The 17,629-nt window shown below is 39.4% G+C and overlaps 2 protein-coding genes across 2 annotated transcripts; one reads left to right on the top strand and one right to left on the bottom strand.

Moving 5' to 3' along the window:
* Positions 1–575: 575 nt before the first annotated feature.
* On the bottom strand, positions 576–2,877 carry fam241a (family with sequence similarity 241 member A). Its single transcript, XM_047610705.1, has 2 exons — positions 2,489–2,877; positions 576–1,716 (listed from the first exon to the last, which is right to left on the bottom strand). Exons 1-2 carry the CDS (start codon positions 2,624–2,626, stop codon positions 1,420–1,422), a joined length of 435 nt encoding a protein of 144 aa, XP_047466661.1. The 5' UTR covers positions 2,627–2,877; the 3' UTR covers positions 576–1,419.
* A 7,944-nt stretch (positions 2,878–10,821) lies between these two features.
* On the top strand, positions 10,822–16,082 carry osr1 (odd-skipped related transcription factor 1). Its single transcript, XM_047611444.1, has 3 exons — positions 10,822–11,108; positions 13,501–14,181; positions 15,167–16,082. The coding sequence occupies exons 2-3, from the start codon at positions 13,529–13,531 to the stop codon at positions 15,276–15,278; spliced, it is 765 nt and encodes a 254-aa protein (XP_047467400.1). The 5' UTR covers positions 10,822–11,108; positions 13,501–13,528; the 3' UTR covers positions 15,279–16,082.
* The last annotated feature ends 1,547 nt before the right edge of the window (positions 16,083–17,629 follow it).

Here is a 17,629-nt window from a genome sequence, read left to right on the forward strand (position 1 = left end):
TCACCTTAACACGTCCCATAAATATATATCATCTGCCACAGCCAAACAGTATGGTTTCATAAATCCAAGATTTTCAAGTCATACTGATATTATTGGAATCCACTGACATTATTACCTATCTTAAATGTAATCCATCTCTAGCCACACATACCTGTGTCAGAAACCTGTACCCATATACTTGTAGTTTGTTTTGTGGGTATGCTCATTCAGTAAAAACTTAAAACAGATTTGTTGCATAATTTCAGAGTTGAGGGTTTTTATTCAGCAAGCCAGATATCTATAGATCATGTTTGTTGGGACCTTGTATGTTGTGTCCATTAACATTGGTCTTCACAGACAAAGTTTTCATTAAAATAAAAGTCTGGCAGAACTCAAAACAAGCACTGTGCTAGTTTAATGTCCATGTGTTCTAAAGTTTAAACAGGCAACAGAAAACCTTTTGAAGTGTGTCAATGGTGAACACAGTTTATTGTGTGATTACTACAGACTTATTTAATTTTCTTTCCTGTTTTAGGCTTTTTATTTTGCACCCGTTATAGTTCATAAAATATGGTGCTTTTTTAAAAACAAAAAACAAAAAACAAAACAAAACAAAAACCTCTGAGTTTGAAGATACTGTCAAACACTTAGGTGTTCCTTTTAGCCGTTTCATCTAGCAAGACTGTAAAGAGCTAACAAGTGCAAAAACTCCAATCATGGCCTCTAACCACTCCTTCCTGTCTGTTAAGGTAATACTGACATTCTATCAGTATATTAACCAGCTCTATGGATACATTTGAGCAGCAGATACTTAACATACCAATGAAATTATGTGCAGCATCAACAATGAAGCTTTGTCACACTAGCAAAGGTATGTTTGATACAATAAGTTGACTGTATCCAGTGTACAAGTTTTGTTCCACAAAACCTGCTCAAGTGATTAAGAACTCCCTAGTTTCTCACAAATTAAACATTTTACTACAAAAATGTTTCATGAACACATACTGCAAGTACAATGTTAGGGTTTACATTCAGTTCCTTATGATTACTGCAGTCATATTACTTATGCATTTTCACATCTCAGTAACAGACACTCAGTAGTTCTAAGTTAATCACTCCATGCAGATATGTGCAGCTCTGTTTCCTGAGTGCTGGAATTCGTAACTTCTGCTCTGTTGCCAGGACAGCGCTACTGAGGTCAAAGAAGCCCCATATCGGACAACCCTGTGAAGCTCTGTTTCTATAACTGAAATTTTTTTTAACAGCATTGTGACACCTATAGTATATCCGTGAACCACCACCGCCACAGAAGCGCAGCCTTCTCCAGCGTTTCATTAAAATAACAGATTCCACAATCCATAAAGTCATTAGCAAGTAATGAATTTCACATGTGCAAGCACTAAGCAAAGAAATCAGCAGTCTTAACGCTGACCATCTGTATTACTTCTGAATGTAGATAATGATGATGCACAGTGTTCCCACCAGTCCCAAAGCCTGAATGCCCAAGAACCAGAGCAGCAGCCAGAAGAACACAATCACAACTGGTTCGACAATCTTGTCCCCAAAGTACATCTGGCTGAAGCCCATTCCCCTTAAACACTTATTGAGCATCCCAAACAGAGTCCCCATCCGCTGACAGTCATCCAAATGAGGTTGTCTGGTAATGGGTCCATCCACGTGGGGCCATCCAACACTGGAATCACTTAGAGGTCGATGTCTGGTTTGACCAACATCAACCTATGGATAGAAAGTTTAACAAAAGATTATATTTAATTTTAGGGTTCTCAGATAGGAAAACTGTTCAAAATATACATAATTTTAAATAGAATACAAATATTAAGATATTCATCTAAAAGGGTAAGAACATCCCATGAAAACCCTTTGGCTTTTGACATATGCAAAAACTGAACCCTACCATATACTTGACAAACTACACAAGATAAATTAGCATCCATCATATATTAAGCAAACATATTAACAGATTTATTATCTTTCTGTGGTTGTATAAGAAAGTGTTGCCCTCTTTAGTAGAAATAACGTCTTGGTGCTCCGCATACCACTGTCCTTTGCAAAGTCCTTAACTTGAGTGTTTCTTCCCATTGCGTTCCGTGGGTCTGTCTATGTTACGTGTTTAGTTTTGCTCGTTTCTTTGTTTAGACAACGCCCCTCCTGTCCAACTTGTGTTCTACTAGGCAATAGGAGTCTGGTTTGACATTGCTTCCGCCTTCCCCTTACACAGCAGGGTACCAACAGGCACTTTCAGCACTTTGTTCTTCTGGATTACTTGTTTGAAGTATTCGTGTATTATGTCAGACACGGTAGAATGCGTGAGCGTTCTCATTCTTTAACTCGGGAGCGGATCAAAATAGAGCAATCGTATTACAATATGAAAAAAGCTTTGCGCTGTGAGACCTCTCTGATTTCAACCCAGAAACTACCCAGTACTACCCAGAGAAGAACTCGGCCCTACTAGCGACAAGGAAATCAACATGTAGCATTATTGCTTCACCCGCTGTCGCGGTATCCGCCCTTCTCCGTCGGCTCGTTCAACAGTACGCCGTCTTCTCTGGTTTCCTGATGGCGAATCTTCGAATTCACTTCGCTGAAAATGATTTGGCTCATTTAAATGCGGCGTTACAGTAGACATTCTACCAGTACATCAACTACTAATAACTTTCAAGACTCAAAACATGCGAGGGAAGCGATTAAGAATCCAGTCCGAAATAACATACTATCTAACCTGACAGAAGTCACAAGAATAAGGATGCGACGAACTTGAAAACCTCCATTAAGTCACTAACACTCAGACGACATTATTTACTGCACTGGCCAAATATCCTGTACGACACACGCGTATACAGTTGTACTGTATCCCAAAATGCATTGCAGTCACTCTATGCGTTTGTCTATGGTTCAGAGCATATAGTCAATGGCTCAAAGTCGTATATTAGAGGTTTGAGGCCGCCCCCTACTGTATCGGAGGGTGAACATTTCTTCTTCCACCCATACTTATTTACGTATATAAAAATAAAAGAGGACATGCAGGAATTGCATTGAAGACGACAGTATATTCTACAGGTGTGATTGTAATTATGAATTTCTGGATGAGTATTCTGAATATGACATTAACATGCTATTCTTATTTAATAATTGGTATTTAAGCAAAATTCTGTTATCATACCATGAGCGACAAAACAGGAACTTCCTTTTATGTACAATATCCTTGTTGTTCCAAATATAGTACCAATGAGGACTGCACTCGTGCTTATAAACTAATAACCATGCTAAGACAGCTTGTTTGTGAACATTACTTAAAGTGGGATTTTATCAATGGAGACATTCCAATTTTAACAAAATTCAATAAGCCATTTGACTTTAAATGCATGTAGGAAAACATCAGATTTCTCCCCTGACCCAACAGGAGAGGCCACTTCGCCAGACAGTCCATAATGGCCGGCATTGTTTTTGGTCCTTTGCAGATTTCTGATTCTGAGACCATAAAACAAGTTTTTAAGCACATTCCTGTGCCAATGAACAAGGATTTAAGACTTTTCTCCCATTTACATGCAATCCACATTCAGGCACCAAATATAAGAACTACCAGACTAACAGGCATCTTGGACCACCTGTTAACTAGACTAGAACTACAAACTATGAAATGTACACTTGTAACCAAAATTACAATGTTTAATCTATACCCAGCTCGTGATTTGTGTCAATTTACAGTTGTGTTCGTCTTTCTAGGCCAAAAATTTAAAAAGTTAGTATTTGAGTATTTTAATCATAAGATTCTATCATGGAACCATACTGCCATCCAGAGGCTAGTTAAGGATCTGTCTTTGGAATGTAATTCTAACAAGTAATACTGTTATAGCGTTTTAATAGGTCCATATTCTACAAAGCAACACTGGTTAGCCTAGCCTTTCTTCTTCTTGATATTAGCGTTGCTTACTATTATTGTTTAGTTGTAAGAATTAGGATATTGAGGAAAGTCGTAGCAATGAATAAATGTTTCTGATAACGTGTTTTCATGCCGGCATGATATTTCATTGAAAGTGTTTGATTTCATGTCTCTCTCATCCTACTTCTGAGTTTAACATTGTGAGAAGTACAACCGTTATTTAATGCTCTTGAAATGAAACCATTCATACATAAATCATAGTAAAGGCACGAAGACCAGTCTCATAACAAAAAGACACACCCTGTAGAGAAGGGAAGATAAGAGCCAGGCCAATCTCATATGATACTGATACTTTTTACTTTTAACTTGAAGTTTTTGTTGCATGCCTATTGGTGTGATTAAGTTTTAGTTTTGAATTATTCACATAATTATTAAATAACCTAATATTTGGTGGCATAACCCTTGCTTGCAATGACTGCCTCAAGCCTGCGATCCATCGACACCACCAAACTGTTGCAATCTTCATTTGTGATACTATTCCAGGCTTTTACCACAGCTTCTTTCACTTCTTGTTTGTTTCAGGGGGTTTCTCCCTTCAGTCTCCTCTTCAGGAGGTAAATGCATGCTCAATTGGATTAAGTTCAGGTGATTGACTTGGACAGTCTAAAACCTTCCACTTTTTCCCCTGGTGGTAAATGGTCGATGGTCTTATATAGCGCTTTTCTACCTACTCCAGGTATTCAAAGTGCTTTTACAGTCAGAGACACATCCACCCATTCGCTCACACAAGCACACACACATTCACACACCAATGCCAGTTGCACTGGGAGCAACTGAGGGTTCAGTGTCTTACTCAAGGACACTTCAGCATATGGCACACTTGGGGGATTGAACCGCTAACCCTTCAGTTCATGGACCACCTGCTACCTACTGAGTCTTTGATTTTGTTGGCAGTGTGTTTTGGGTCTGCTGCATGATAAAATTCCTCCCGATTAGTTTTAATGCATTTCTCTGTAAATTGGCAAACAAAATATTTCTGTACACTTCGAAATTCATTCTGCTGTTACCATCATCAGTTACATCATCAATAAATATTAATGAGCCGGTCCAGAAGCGGCCATGCACGCCCAAGCCATGAGATTACCTCCACCATGCTTCACAGATGAGCCTGTATGCTTTGGATCATAAGCAGTTCCTTTCTTTCTCCACAGTTTGGCTTTTCCATCACTTTGGCAGAGATTAATCTTCATCTCATCAGTCCATAAGATTGTGTTCCAGAACTTTTGTGGCTCATCTCTGTACTTCTTTGCAAATCCAATTCTCCGATTCTTACTGTGGTTGGATATGGGAGTGCAGACTTTGGGCTGTGCCGCGCATTCTTGCCAACTCTGCGTGAATGAGGGCCTGCTTTCCCAGCGGAGTGTGACAGACATCCTGGCCAACGCGAGGAGGATTGTAGGCCATTTAAGCACTCCCCGCTGGCCTACTCTCGCCTTGAAGATATCCAGATGGACCTGAATATGGATATCAAGCGCCTACAACAAGATGTGCAGGTGATGATTGATTTTTTTATCATTCCATTATTTATTCCCATGCACTTTATTTAGTAGGCAACTCATGATTTACTTGCACTGCACCTGGTTATGCCAATTTGCACAAAAATAAAGTGAATCTTGTTCTCTTCTCATGTGCAGACAAGGTGGAACAGCAGCCTCTACATGCTGCAGAGCCTACTGGAACAAAAATGGGCTTTCAGTGTCTTTGCAGCTGAGCGCACTCTACCAGCAACACTAACAGCCAGCCAGTGGGAGCTGATGAAGAAGACAGCTGATGTGCTAGCCCCCTTTGAAGAGTTGACCAGGAACGTGAGACTGCAACTGCAGCTGATGTGATCCCTGCCATATCAGGTAATTTGTATTTTTATTTATTATTTTATATTGTAACATTTATTGATATTGTTTGAAAGAAACCATCATTGCATGCATTCATTCATTCATTAGCCCTCAGACGTGTTCTGTCTCGGGAGGAGGACGATGACCATCAAGACCATGAAGAGGACTCTCCTGGAGGCTGTGGAGAAGTGCTTTGCTAATGTTGAAACTGAGCCACTCTTCTACATTGCCACTCTGCTAGATCCCAGATACAAAGATGGGCAAGTATAGTAAAATTAAAATGCACCCTTTGTACATCATGTTCATATAAAGTCAAGTCATCACCAGACACCAGTATTAGGCCAATTTATTTTTTATTTCCCTTTTAATTTAGATTTGGTTCTATGGTTAGATTTTTAATTGTTTATTAATTGAGTACATGTGTAAGGCAGTTGCCTAACTGAAGAGCTGTGCTATCTGTTATCTTATGTTGTTGTTTTGAATTGTGTGTTACATTTATCTATTTTTAGCTTCTTCACAAAGTCTGCCAACTTGACACTGGCAAAGGAACATCTCATCCAGGAGGTGGCAAAGATAGAGGGGGCGAGGGTGTCCAGTTCAGTCCCAGAGGAAGCAGGGTTCTTCAGCAGACCCAGTGAGCAAGGCACCACGGTGTGAATCATGCAGCTGCCAGGACAGCGGCTTTGAGAAAATCCTACAAGAGAGGCAGTCACAGGCTCAAAGTGACAGTGAGAGACTTTTTAGTGCTGTCGCTAACATCCTTGATGAGAACAGGAACAGGCTCAAACCTGGCAAGGTAGAGATGTTGGTTTTCATCAAGAAAAATGTACATTTCCTTCTGTGAAGCCAGAGGAGGAGAGTAAGAATTAGGAGTGCAGTTCCGAAAAGCACATTACTGGCCTGATCGGGACATCCTTAATTTAAAGGTACAGACACAGAAGCAGCCTGTTCTCAGTAGAGCTCGCTAGAGAAACCTTTTGACTGGCTGAAATTCATGACCAAGGCTCTCCTCATACCATTTCGGGACCGTTCGGTCAGCACCGCTCATATTGTTGTGCCCCTTGGCTGTGTGATAATTGGCCTCCAATTTTCAGTTTCTCCTTCTTTTGTTTTACCATCCTGATAAAGCAAAATTTGACCGTCTCAGCCGCAATCCCCTGGAAAACCTTGTCGTTCCGAGAAGTCCTGTCCAACTCTCGCTGCATAGTGTCTTCTCCCAACAAGGACAGAAAAGCCCTCACCTCCGGGTTGGTCCAGAAGGACATTACTTTTCTAGTCATCATTTAAAAATGTACCGACACGAAAGCAGAAAGTTGAAAGTGAGCAGCTTACTACTAGTCAAAACCAAAACATCCGGGTTTGTACCTGGCACTGATTTTTTTTTTCAATCAGTAGTAAGCAGCGTTTTACGTCACCTTTTCGGCCCCAATTCACTTACTTCGGACCGACCACAGAGGAGGTACTTAAAAGTACCCAGAAAAGTATCCATTTGGCCTCGTTCTGCCCACTTTCCAGCAATGGAAATAGCGATTTAAAGGGGGCGGTGCTTAGGTAGGCCGTTGTATGAATATCCGGCTTTGTAGTGGAAGACATAGAATAGAACAGAATGTCTTTATTGTCAAAAAGTGAATTGAAATTAACTGAAATTGATGTCAGTGAAAATATAAACAGCAAAATTATTATATACATAACAAACAAATGAACTCTCACAAGACATTTCACATTTTTGCAAGGCCCCTTCCTCTTAAGGAGTTCAAGACTTAGCAGTAACTCATCTCATCTCATCTTCTACTACCGCTTAATCCTCACTAGAATCGTGGGGGTTGCTGGAGCCTATCCCAGCTGTCATTGCGCGAGAGGCGGGGTACACCCTGCAGGTCGCCAGGCTATCACAGGGCTGCACTTGTAACTGTGTGGTGAAAACAATGGTGTTATTCCTTTGCACCTCCACTGGCCCTGAGGTGCTATTGTGCTTGGTTGGTGCATGGGTTTAATTCAGGGATGCCCAATATGTCGACCATGATCAACCTACCCTCATTTTGACTTGGTCATTATAAAAGTTGTTCACAAGCCAAAAAGTGTTGACTTAATTCGTCTAACAAGCCACACTTAAGAAGGTATGGATAAAAACTTCTAGACAGTAATGTCAACTTTCTGGACTGCTTTACCCTCTGCTACTGTGCAGCTGGCACTCAACAGAAAATGCTTAGTCCAAATGTAGATGGAGCTGGATAGCCTCAGGTCCATCACAGTCGAGCAGTTCGTTTGAGCTTGACACTTGTGATTCACTGGTTTCTTCACATGCCAGTTGTCAAATGACCACTTGTCTCTCCTGAGTCCTTGACACAAGCAATATAGTGATACAAATATGGGATGTACATGTTCAGTGTGGACAGCTGAATTAAAACATGGCTATGACACATAAAAACGCAACCAACTTCTACCAAGCACATTTCTGCATTGGTTCACAGTGAAAAGCCACAGGTTTGAGAGTGTGTTTTGGCATTCAGTTTCAGAACAACAGTTGTTTTTCCCCCCCAAAATTCTAAAGGAAGTTTTGTGCACTGGAAAATTAGCAAAACATGTCAGACTGTATTCTTCAGAAACATGCTGGTTTGTATCTTTATAAAGCATATGCATACAAAGAATTTAACTGTTTAACTGTAACACAAGGGAGATGTACAATATGGACAGAACTGTTATATATAAGTATCAAGGATATTGTAGAGGTAATGACCCAAATGCAGGACAAATGATGACGCAGGAAATCCAGGGGTGTGTGGGGGGGGACAAAGCAGGAACAAAGGGGAGGCATGGCTATAAATACACACCAGGGCTGAGGGATGACAAGACACAGGTGAGACTCATCAAGAGAAAAACAAGAAGGCACTACAGACAGGAAACTACGAAACTTAACAGAATAAAACAGGAAACACAAAACATGACACAGACAGACATCATGACATGACAGAAACACACAGGGAGAAAACCAATAAACAGTCAAGAGACACATGTGGAAGCACAACAGACAGGAAATCCAGAAACTTACAAAATAAAACAGGAAACTCAAAACAAGATACAAGACATAATCATGACAATAAGATAATGTGTGGAAATCTGAGCAAGATAAATAAGTGTATTGTAAATCTACATGTAACAGCAATTAGTGCAATCAATGCAAATAAGTGGGAATACAACTAAAATAAGTTTAAAAGACAAGGTCAGTGCAATTAAACTACAATATACACTCATAACCTGTTTGACTCATAAAAGAATGGGCATGGGCCTTCTGAGGGTCTTCCCATGGTGTCTGGCAACAGAATGTTGTTAGTGGGGGTCTTTGGGTTATATGGATCCTATGGGGAGGTGCCTCTGTGAATCAGGCTTGTTCCAACACAGATTTTGTGAAATAGAGATTGTGTATGTAAAAAACTGGAGGGGCGGCACAGTGGGTCAGTGGTTAGCACTAATGCCTCCCAGCGAGAAGGTCTGGGTGGAGTTTGCATGTTCTCCCTGTGTCTGCATGGGTTTTCTCTAGATACTCCAGTTTCCTCCCACTTCCAAAGACATGCTCATTAGGCTAATTGGTGACCCTAAACTGAACCAAGGTGTATGTGTGAATGGTTGTTTGTCTTTGTGTTAGTCCTGCGATAGACTGGCGATCTGTTTAGGCTGTACCCCGCCTCTCGCATGATGACAGCAGGGATCAGCTCTAGCAACCCTTGCGACCCTAGTGAGAATCAGTGGTAGTAGAAGATGCGATGAGATGAAAACTGGAGGTGAGGTCAACACCTTGTGCTGTTTCATGTGTGGTTGTTTTTTTAGTTTTCTTCTGCAAATGTTTTGTGTGTATGTCTGTGTCAGTCTGCATCTTGCTGGGGATGGCTGTTGCCATCAAGGACTGTCATCGCTATGAGTTTGGGGTTTGCCTGGTCTGATCTAGGTGGATAGTGCATGCCACATCAACATGAATGCCAGATCCAAAAGTTTCCCAACAGATCATTGCATTGTAACAAGATGGTCAATGTTATTTATTACTCGGTGGTCAATGTTATGCCTGACTGCGTAAATATGGGAGTAGTTTGTTGTAGAAGTACAGTATGTGATTTGCTCTTGGGGGCAATGCTACATGTCCGACTGTCATGTGCTGATCTAGTGTTCCCATGTCTGTCTGTTTTGGCACAGTGTTCTGTAGCACCTACCAGAAGGGAGGAATTGAAACAGAGTACATCTAGGGTGTAATGGATCTGTAGTGATGGTGGCTTATCCAAACCAGATGGTGATGGACATGTAGAGGACAGACTGGATTATTGCCATTATTGACTCTCCTTAACACTCACATTATCTCAAACCCATTGAACAATTGAGGACTAATAAAAGCCGACATTACTGACACCCTAAGAAGCTATTTGGAACATTGTCAGATCGTGTTGGTTGGTATATCAGGTTGTGCACTGATGTCCATGCAGCTTCAGCACTGCTGTCAGAAAAGCAAAAATGGTGAAAAACAACTAAGCTGACTAAGACACAGTTATGTACATTTTTCAGGCACCCTTACATTCAGTTTAGGACTCACATAGAACATAGATAGATAAGAGTAGGTATCAGATGGCACAAGTCTCAGAAAACTCAGAAAACACTTTGATAGCCTAAATCCACAGAAACATGGCAAGAAGAAGACATTGGAAATGACTGAGTACAGCGAATATTGATTGGTGAAATATTGATTGGTGACCTTGTGTGAAAAATGTAGGCTGAAATATATTTCATCAAAGATTTATTTAACAGCATGTTAAAGAGATAACTAATTGTTATTCCTATGAAAATGTATTTTTTCTTTTCATTAACTTATTACTTGAGACAAAAATTACTTGACTAGTATTCCAAATGTATCCTAAAAACAGTTCTTTTGCGTAGGCATCATACACTATTTATCAAATTCTTGCTGAAGGAAAATTTTGATGGGAGGAGAGATACTGTAGAACTTCTATACTACTTCTTCCCTGCCTGCCAGCAGAGCATCATTTTGCAGTAGCAGGAGTACTGTGGGCTGGTTCTGTGACGCGCCAGTAGGCGTCGGATAAACCGCTGCAATAAAGAGCCAGAGGCAGCAGAGGCCGCTTAGCAGTGTAGAAGAGAGTCGTCCCAGCCTTAACACCCACACCGCCGTGCATTCTTAGCTCAGTCCGATCCGTGACTGTCCGTGTGACTGAGAAATCTACAACGGCGGACATGTTGCCACTCGGGCCTTCTCACTAACTAATCTATCAGTGTAAACAAGTCCGCTCAGTGGGTTGAACGTCCGACGACACAGCAATTTAGAATACATTTTATTGGTAAGTATTATTTATTTATTTATTGATGAAAATCGAAATGCAATGAAATTTTTCCAACATCCCAAACCTGAAGTTTACAGAGTTTTTTTTTTATCGGTCAGTGCGTCCCATGCGTTGTTTGAAGTTGGACATTTGAAAGTCTCTAAACTGTTTCGATGAGCCAGAGCCACGAAGTGTCATTTCCCATATTATTATTTTAAATAAATAAAAAATAATAAGTTTAAAATGTAGATATTCTGAATAATAGCGCAACAGGTGTCATTCGTTGGCCAATTTAAAAGTTACATTACCTCGGTATTATGTCCAGGTATCTCTATTACAAACCTTGTAAATGATGAAGTTTGCGTTGGCTCTTTAATATTCTATCTAAACTGGTTCTTCAGAAAGACCACCGCTGTAGTTAGTCTATCAAAGTAAAGTTTCCCTTATGTTGTCAACTCATAGCCCAGTATTTACATATTGGCCTAGACATGTCTCCAGAATTCAGACCAACAGCCTGGTTTTAATGTTGATACACAACCGGTTTTATTTGACCGACAAATAATTATGGTAACATTTAAATATAATGAAGTCATTGAAAAATAAAATAAACAAAACATGAATAAATATTTAAAAACAAATAAAAATCAGAAGACATGCGTTTTTTTCACACTGTTTTCTCGGATATGCCATGCAGAGGCTTCTACACCAACTGTGATTCTGATTAAATGAAGCGAAGGTGAAAAGCAACATTTCGGTTTTCACGGCAATCCCCTTTTGCAAAATTTCACAAGCTTGAAATTCTTGGATGCAGACATCAAATGGTTTGAAGTGTGAACAGACCATCGGGGGCTGGTGGAACGCCTTTGCTCTGCATTAAAACCCACTTCACTGGAGTTTGTTGGATGAGTGAACTCAGGAATGTTTTTATCACAACTATTTCAAAAAGAAAAAAAATAGCAAGCTGAGAGAATGTTAACTTCTCTCTTTGTATATTAATCTACAATAATTGCTACAGGACCACATTATAACAGAAATAACTTGTTGTCCATTGTCTGGCAAATTCTATTCATCAACTTGGCCTTACACAGAGATGTTTTGAAATATTTGAAACTATGGTAGGAAGAAAACAAAATACACTAGTTAACTAGCAGCTTCAAACTTTCTTGTGATTCACAATATTATTAGTGTTTATTAAGAAAATATTAAATTCTTATTAAATAGACAATATTTGTTTGAGCAACATTTTGTACAACTTACAACAAATTCACTTTTGGGTTCACCAAAGTTGAAGAGGATTTCTCTTATTTTGTTTATTCTCATTATGACTACATATTAGTGTTGTTAAATAGCACTGCCGGTAAGAACCAATAAATGTGTTTAAGACTGTATACCACTGCTGTTCTCTTCTCTAATCTAAGCCAAGCGATTCCAAATGCTCCACAGTTGCTGTACAGTACAGACAGAACCAGTTTACTATCCTTAACATTTCTGGGCCTGTTGCAACCATATTTTAAGTGCTTGAAATCGCTGGATTGTGATGGGAGAGATGTATTTTTTCCAATTTTCTCTCCATATTTGCATTTCTTTCTTGAGTGGTTTATTCATGCAATAGTCTATGACTCACTATATGCAATTACAGAGGGTCAGACTTAAAAACAAACAAACAAACAAACAAAAAATTGCATTGGACAAGAAGTTTCTGGAAAGGTGATGAATTTTTACACTTTTGTGTAAACTTGAACCAGCAGCAAAGTCTCATGAACACCCCTTAAAGGCAGAAAATAATCTTCTGTAGAACAGCTTCATCAGTCTGTCTGACCACCTAATGCACTGAGCTCCTCTCATCTATAAAAACACAGAAGACACTAGACAGCCATAGTAGGTGTCAGGTATATATATATATTTATATACATAAAAAAAAACTCTGGAAAAAACCTGGAATTAGAACTATTTTTACAGAAATGATTGAGCACACCAAATGTTTATTGGTGCCAACCTCATGCAAAAAATCTAAAATTTGTTTAATTCCTTAAAAACAGAAATAGATTTATTTAACAGCATATTAAAGGTCTAAATATATATATCCAGACGTCTCATTAAATGAGTTAGGTACTATTGAGACTAATTGTTATTCCTATAAAAATGTAACTTTTCTTTTCATCAACACACAATATAAAATAAGGAGGGGATATTTCCCCATTGAAGCTAAGTTAATCTGATTAATATTTCATGAATACGTTCTGATAACCTCTACGAAATCCTCGACCAATTCTGCAGGACAAATAAAAATTATTGTCATAAGTATTGTTTTGTTTGTTGCTGTCTCTTAAGTAATCTTCATTAACAGTTCAATGTAATTCATTCAGGAAGTTGCATATTTTCATTCACTTATATTTTCTGTCTCAATTAGATAGCCTGCTGGATTTGGTGCAGCAGACATGAGCAGCAAGGCTCTGCAAGCAGTCCCTGTCCACCCATCCTTTCAGCTGGCCAATTGCTCCCTCTTCCAAAGCACTACAGGTCTACAGCTGCCAGTAGATCATTTTCAAAGTCTATACAGCTTCACTGCCCTGCAGACCATACACCTTCATCAGTGGACCCTCGGCTACCCACCTCTCTCCCTGCCCCGCTGCATCTCCAAGGTGCCTCCTCAATTCTCTATGTCACCCCACACCCTCCTGCAGCCCAAACAGGACTCAGCAGTCCTGCAACATATCTCCAGACACAAGCCTCGCTTTGATTTTGCCAACCTAGCAGTAGCAGCCACCCAGGAGGATAATGGAAAAGTGGAGGAATTGAGCATGGCAGCTACTGCTGCCAGTGTGGCACAGGCTTCATCTCTTCAGTTGACCTCAGCCACTATGGGATGTCTACTGGATGTAACCAAACTCTCTTCATCAGAGCACAAGTCTGGTCGTGGTCGACTACTCTCCAAAACCAAAAAAGAATTTGTCTGTAGGTTCTGTGGTCGACATTTTACAAAGTCCTACAACCTTCTGATCCATGAGAGGACGCATACAGACGAAAGGCCATATACATGTGATATTTGTCACAAGGCCTTCCGGAGGCAAGACCACCTCAGGGACCATAGGTGAGAGCACTGCTTTACAAATATGTTTAAGAACTGAAGAAGCTATTTGTATGAGTGGTGAAGATGTCTTCAAGGAAAACTAAAACCAGACCAACTATGTTTGGTTTTAGCTTTGATGAGCTTTACCATCCTGAGAATTTAAACTGCATAGTTAACTGTGTCTCAACCTGCTGTCCAGGCACTCTCAAATCAAATAGTTCTGGTAACTCCCCATTGAGATGCTATTCTTTCAACTGTATACTGGATCTTTGTCCGTTCACATTGCCAAGAGGAACACTGAGTTGGTAAAATTGGCCAGTGCTTGGTATACCCATGTCTCTTTATTCAGCATGACTTAGACTTTAATCATCCACAAACGAAATTGCTTATGCTTTATGCCATATTCTACAACAACATGTGTTTTGTGTAGGCTCAATAAAGCCTGGATGTCTATTGGTCCATGTCTTAATGTTAGTAAAGACATGTTGTTTGCACGGTCAACATTCATATCATCCATCACATGGATTGTTTAGATGGTGCTACCTGTAAAAGTAAAAATCAAAGAAAAATATTGACTCTCAGATCTACACAGGCTGTGTTAACTGTCTGTGTCTCTGTCTGTGTCAACTGAGAATGTGTCAGCCAAGCTTACAATAATATACTATCAGATGTGTGTGCAACTGTACAAATGTACTGTAACTGTACAAGGCTTGATGGAGGGACATGTAATTGTGAAACGCTAATAGTAATAATCATTCATTATTATTACTATGACCAATAACTAATGTGCACAGCTTCCTGAAGTTGTTGTTACAGTGAAGTTGGGACTACTGTGTCTCTACATAAACTTGTGTAATAACTAGAGATAATGGACAGAAGAATATGTGGAATAGCTAATGATGATTGACAGTTTTCACCAGAGAGAAGCACATTTTCAAGAATCATTTTGGGCTTTGTCTTGTTGCATTTGTTCCTAATTTGCCACACCTTTGTGTTTCCCTTACAGGTACATTCATTCCAAGGAAAAGCCCTTCAAATGTCAGGAGTGTGGAAAAGGCTTCTGTCAGTCCAGGACTCTGGCCGTCCACAAAACATTGCACATGCAGATCAAGAACTGAAACCAGTCAAGATCAAGTGATTTATTCGGTCAACAGGGGACGAAGCAGGACACTAGAAAAATATTGCCAAAGGCAACAACATTCAGCCAAAAGCTTTTTCATTTCAGTTGTTCAAGGTAGAGATCTTAATTTCAGCCCATATAGGAATAATATAAAATACACATCCCAGCTACTGTAGCCTAAAATCTTGAAATGTGAAAAGGCTACAAGAGTACAACTATGTGTGTGTGTATGTGTGTGTGTGTGTGTGTGTGTGTGTGTATGTGTGTGTGTACTTGTACAGCTATCTTTCCGAGAACCAGTTTAAGTTTTACACCATCAGATTGAGGACATTTGTGTAAAGTGAGGACATTTTGGCTGGTCCTCACTTTTTTGGCCTCATTTTTTGGCTGTTTTGAAGGTTAAAACTCAGTTTTAGGGTAAAGGCTACAATAAGGTTATGGTTAAGGTTAGTGTTATGGTTAGGGTTAGGCATTTAGTTGAGATGGTTAGAGTTAGGGTAAGGGGCCAGGGAATGCATTATGCCAATGAGTGTCCTCACAAAGATGGCCATACAAACGTGTGTGTGTGTGTGTGTGTGTAAAGATATATTATCCTTTATATAATTTAAAAATAAGAATGATCAAAGTCTTACTAACTACAAACTGTACATTTCCATTATTTGTAAAAGCATACATGTGTTATGTTCTTATAGATGTATTATATCAAAATGTATTTTTGCACTTTACAGTGATTATTAACCTATTTACTGTACATATATCACAGGATTTTATTCTTTATTTTTAAATAAATAATCATTTTTAAATAAAATATTATACTGTGACTGCTATATGTATGAAGTGAAATGTTTTTCTTGGAGGCAAGAATGGAGGTAATCATCTATCATGATACTGATAGATCAACTATTTACTACATTCCTTATTTCTTCCACTTTTAAATGGAAGACTGTAGAAGTTACATAACTTTTCAGGCCAACAGTAAGAACAGTCATATATTAAAAGATGAGATTAAGAGGTCCTTATTCCAGGTCAAGTTAATTCTTACATCTGCATGTTTTTACTTATTTCCATTTGCATGTTATATTCAACAAGGTACAGTAAACAGCACTGAGGTTAAAATACCCAGTTAAAGCAACCATCATCAGGACTGCAGCAAGTCCCAGGAAGGACAGTACAGCATCAGACACACTATTAATGTTAACCATGTTTCTTTCTATGAAGACCATGAATGTGACTAAACATTTAATAACAAAAGCATCTAGTAGTCAAGGATTACCACAAAACAACCTGATGTATAAAAAAATAAATCAATGAAAACCACTTAAATAAACTGCTGAAGTATCTGTGGGATGATCCAAACTATATCTGTTCTCTGGCCTATACAATATTAGGCAGGTGGTCATAATATCACAACCCAATATTATGTATATATACATTATGGCTACATCTTGCTGGGGACAGATGCTGGCATCAAAGACTGTCATTGCTATGGGTTGGGGGTGCCTGGACTGGTACATGTTTAACTAACATCCAAGAAATTCCAGGTCAAAATGATTCCTAGCAGAAAATTGTCACAAGATAGTTGATGTTATTCGCTTTTCCTGTCATGTAGTAGTCATGTATGTTATGTATGTTCTGTGTATATATACTGTATTGGTTGATTATTGCTAACAGTACCAAAGCCAAGAAGTCAGACTAAAAAGTAAGTGAACAGGTATAGCTTATCTGGATTTAACTCAGCAGACAAGTGTGCATGTGTCTATTTGTTGCCATATTTAGTATGCCATACAGGAAGAACATTGATTTTCCAGAGGAAAAGGAGAAGAATTTAGCGGATGGCCAGCCTGCTGCTTGCAGTTTCTCTTATAGTCAGGAACTCATCACTCTGTCATCAACTCACTGAAATGCCAGGAAGACACACACACACACACACACACACACACACACACACACACACACACACACACACACACACACACACACACACTCATAGACAGGCGGCTTGAGATGCCGAGGGATGGTGTACGTGACTTGCTTATTAAATACATACAAATGCAAAACTTTACAGTATGGTGACTGTAAGGAAAACAATACACTGTGATACTAATTGGGCAAACAGGTCAACTTTCTGATCAGAGTAAACAGATACAGTATCAGCCCAGAAAGTCAGAGTTGTCACACCACAGAACAGTATGTTTCTTCCAAAGACAGAAAGTGACCCTATAGTGGTACGAGACAAAGGAGGGCTGGAGGTCAAATGCTAATGAGACATCAAAAAGCCTAATGTGTGGGGAAGGAAAGCCTTTGTTTATTAGACTGGTGGCATGACTATTGCATAGGTCAGTGACCCTG

Source organism: Mugil cephalus, chromosome 17, assembly GCF_022458985.1.
Source record: "Mugil cephalus isolate CIBA_MC_2020 chromosome 17, CIBA_Mcephalus_1.1, whole genome shotgun sequence".
NCBI lineage: Eukaryota > Metazoa > Chordata > Actinopteri > Mugiliformes > Mugilidae > Mugil > Mugil cephalus.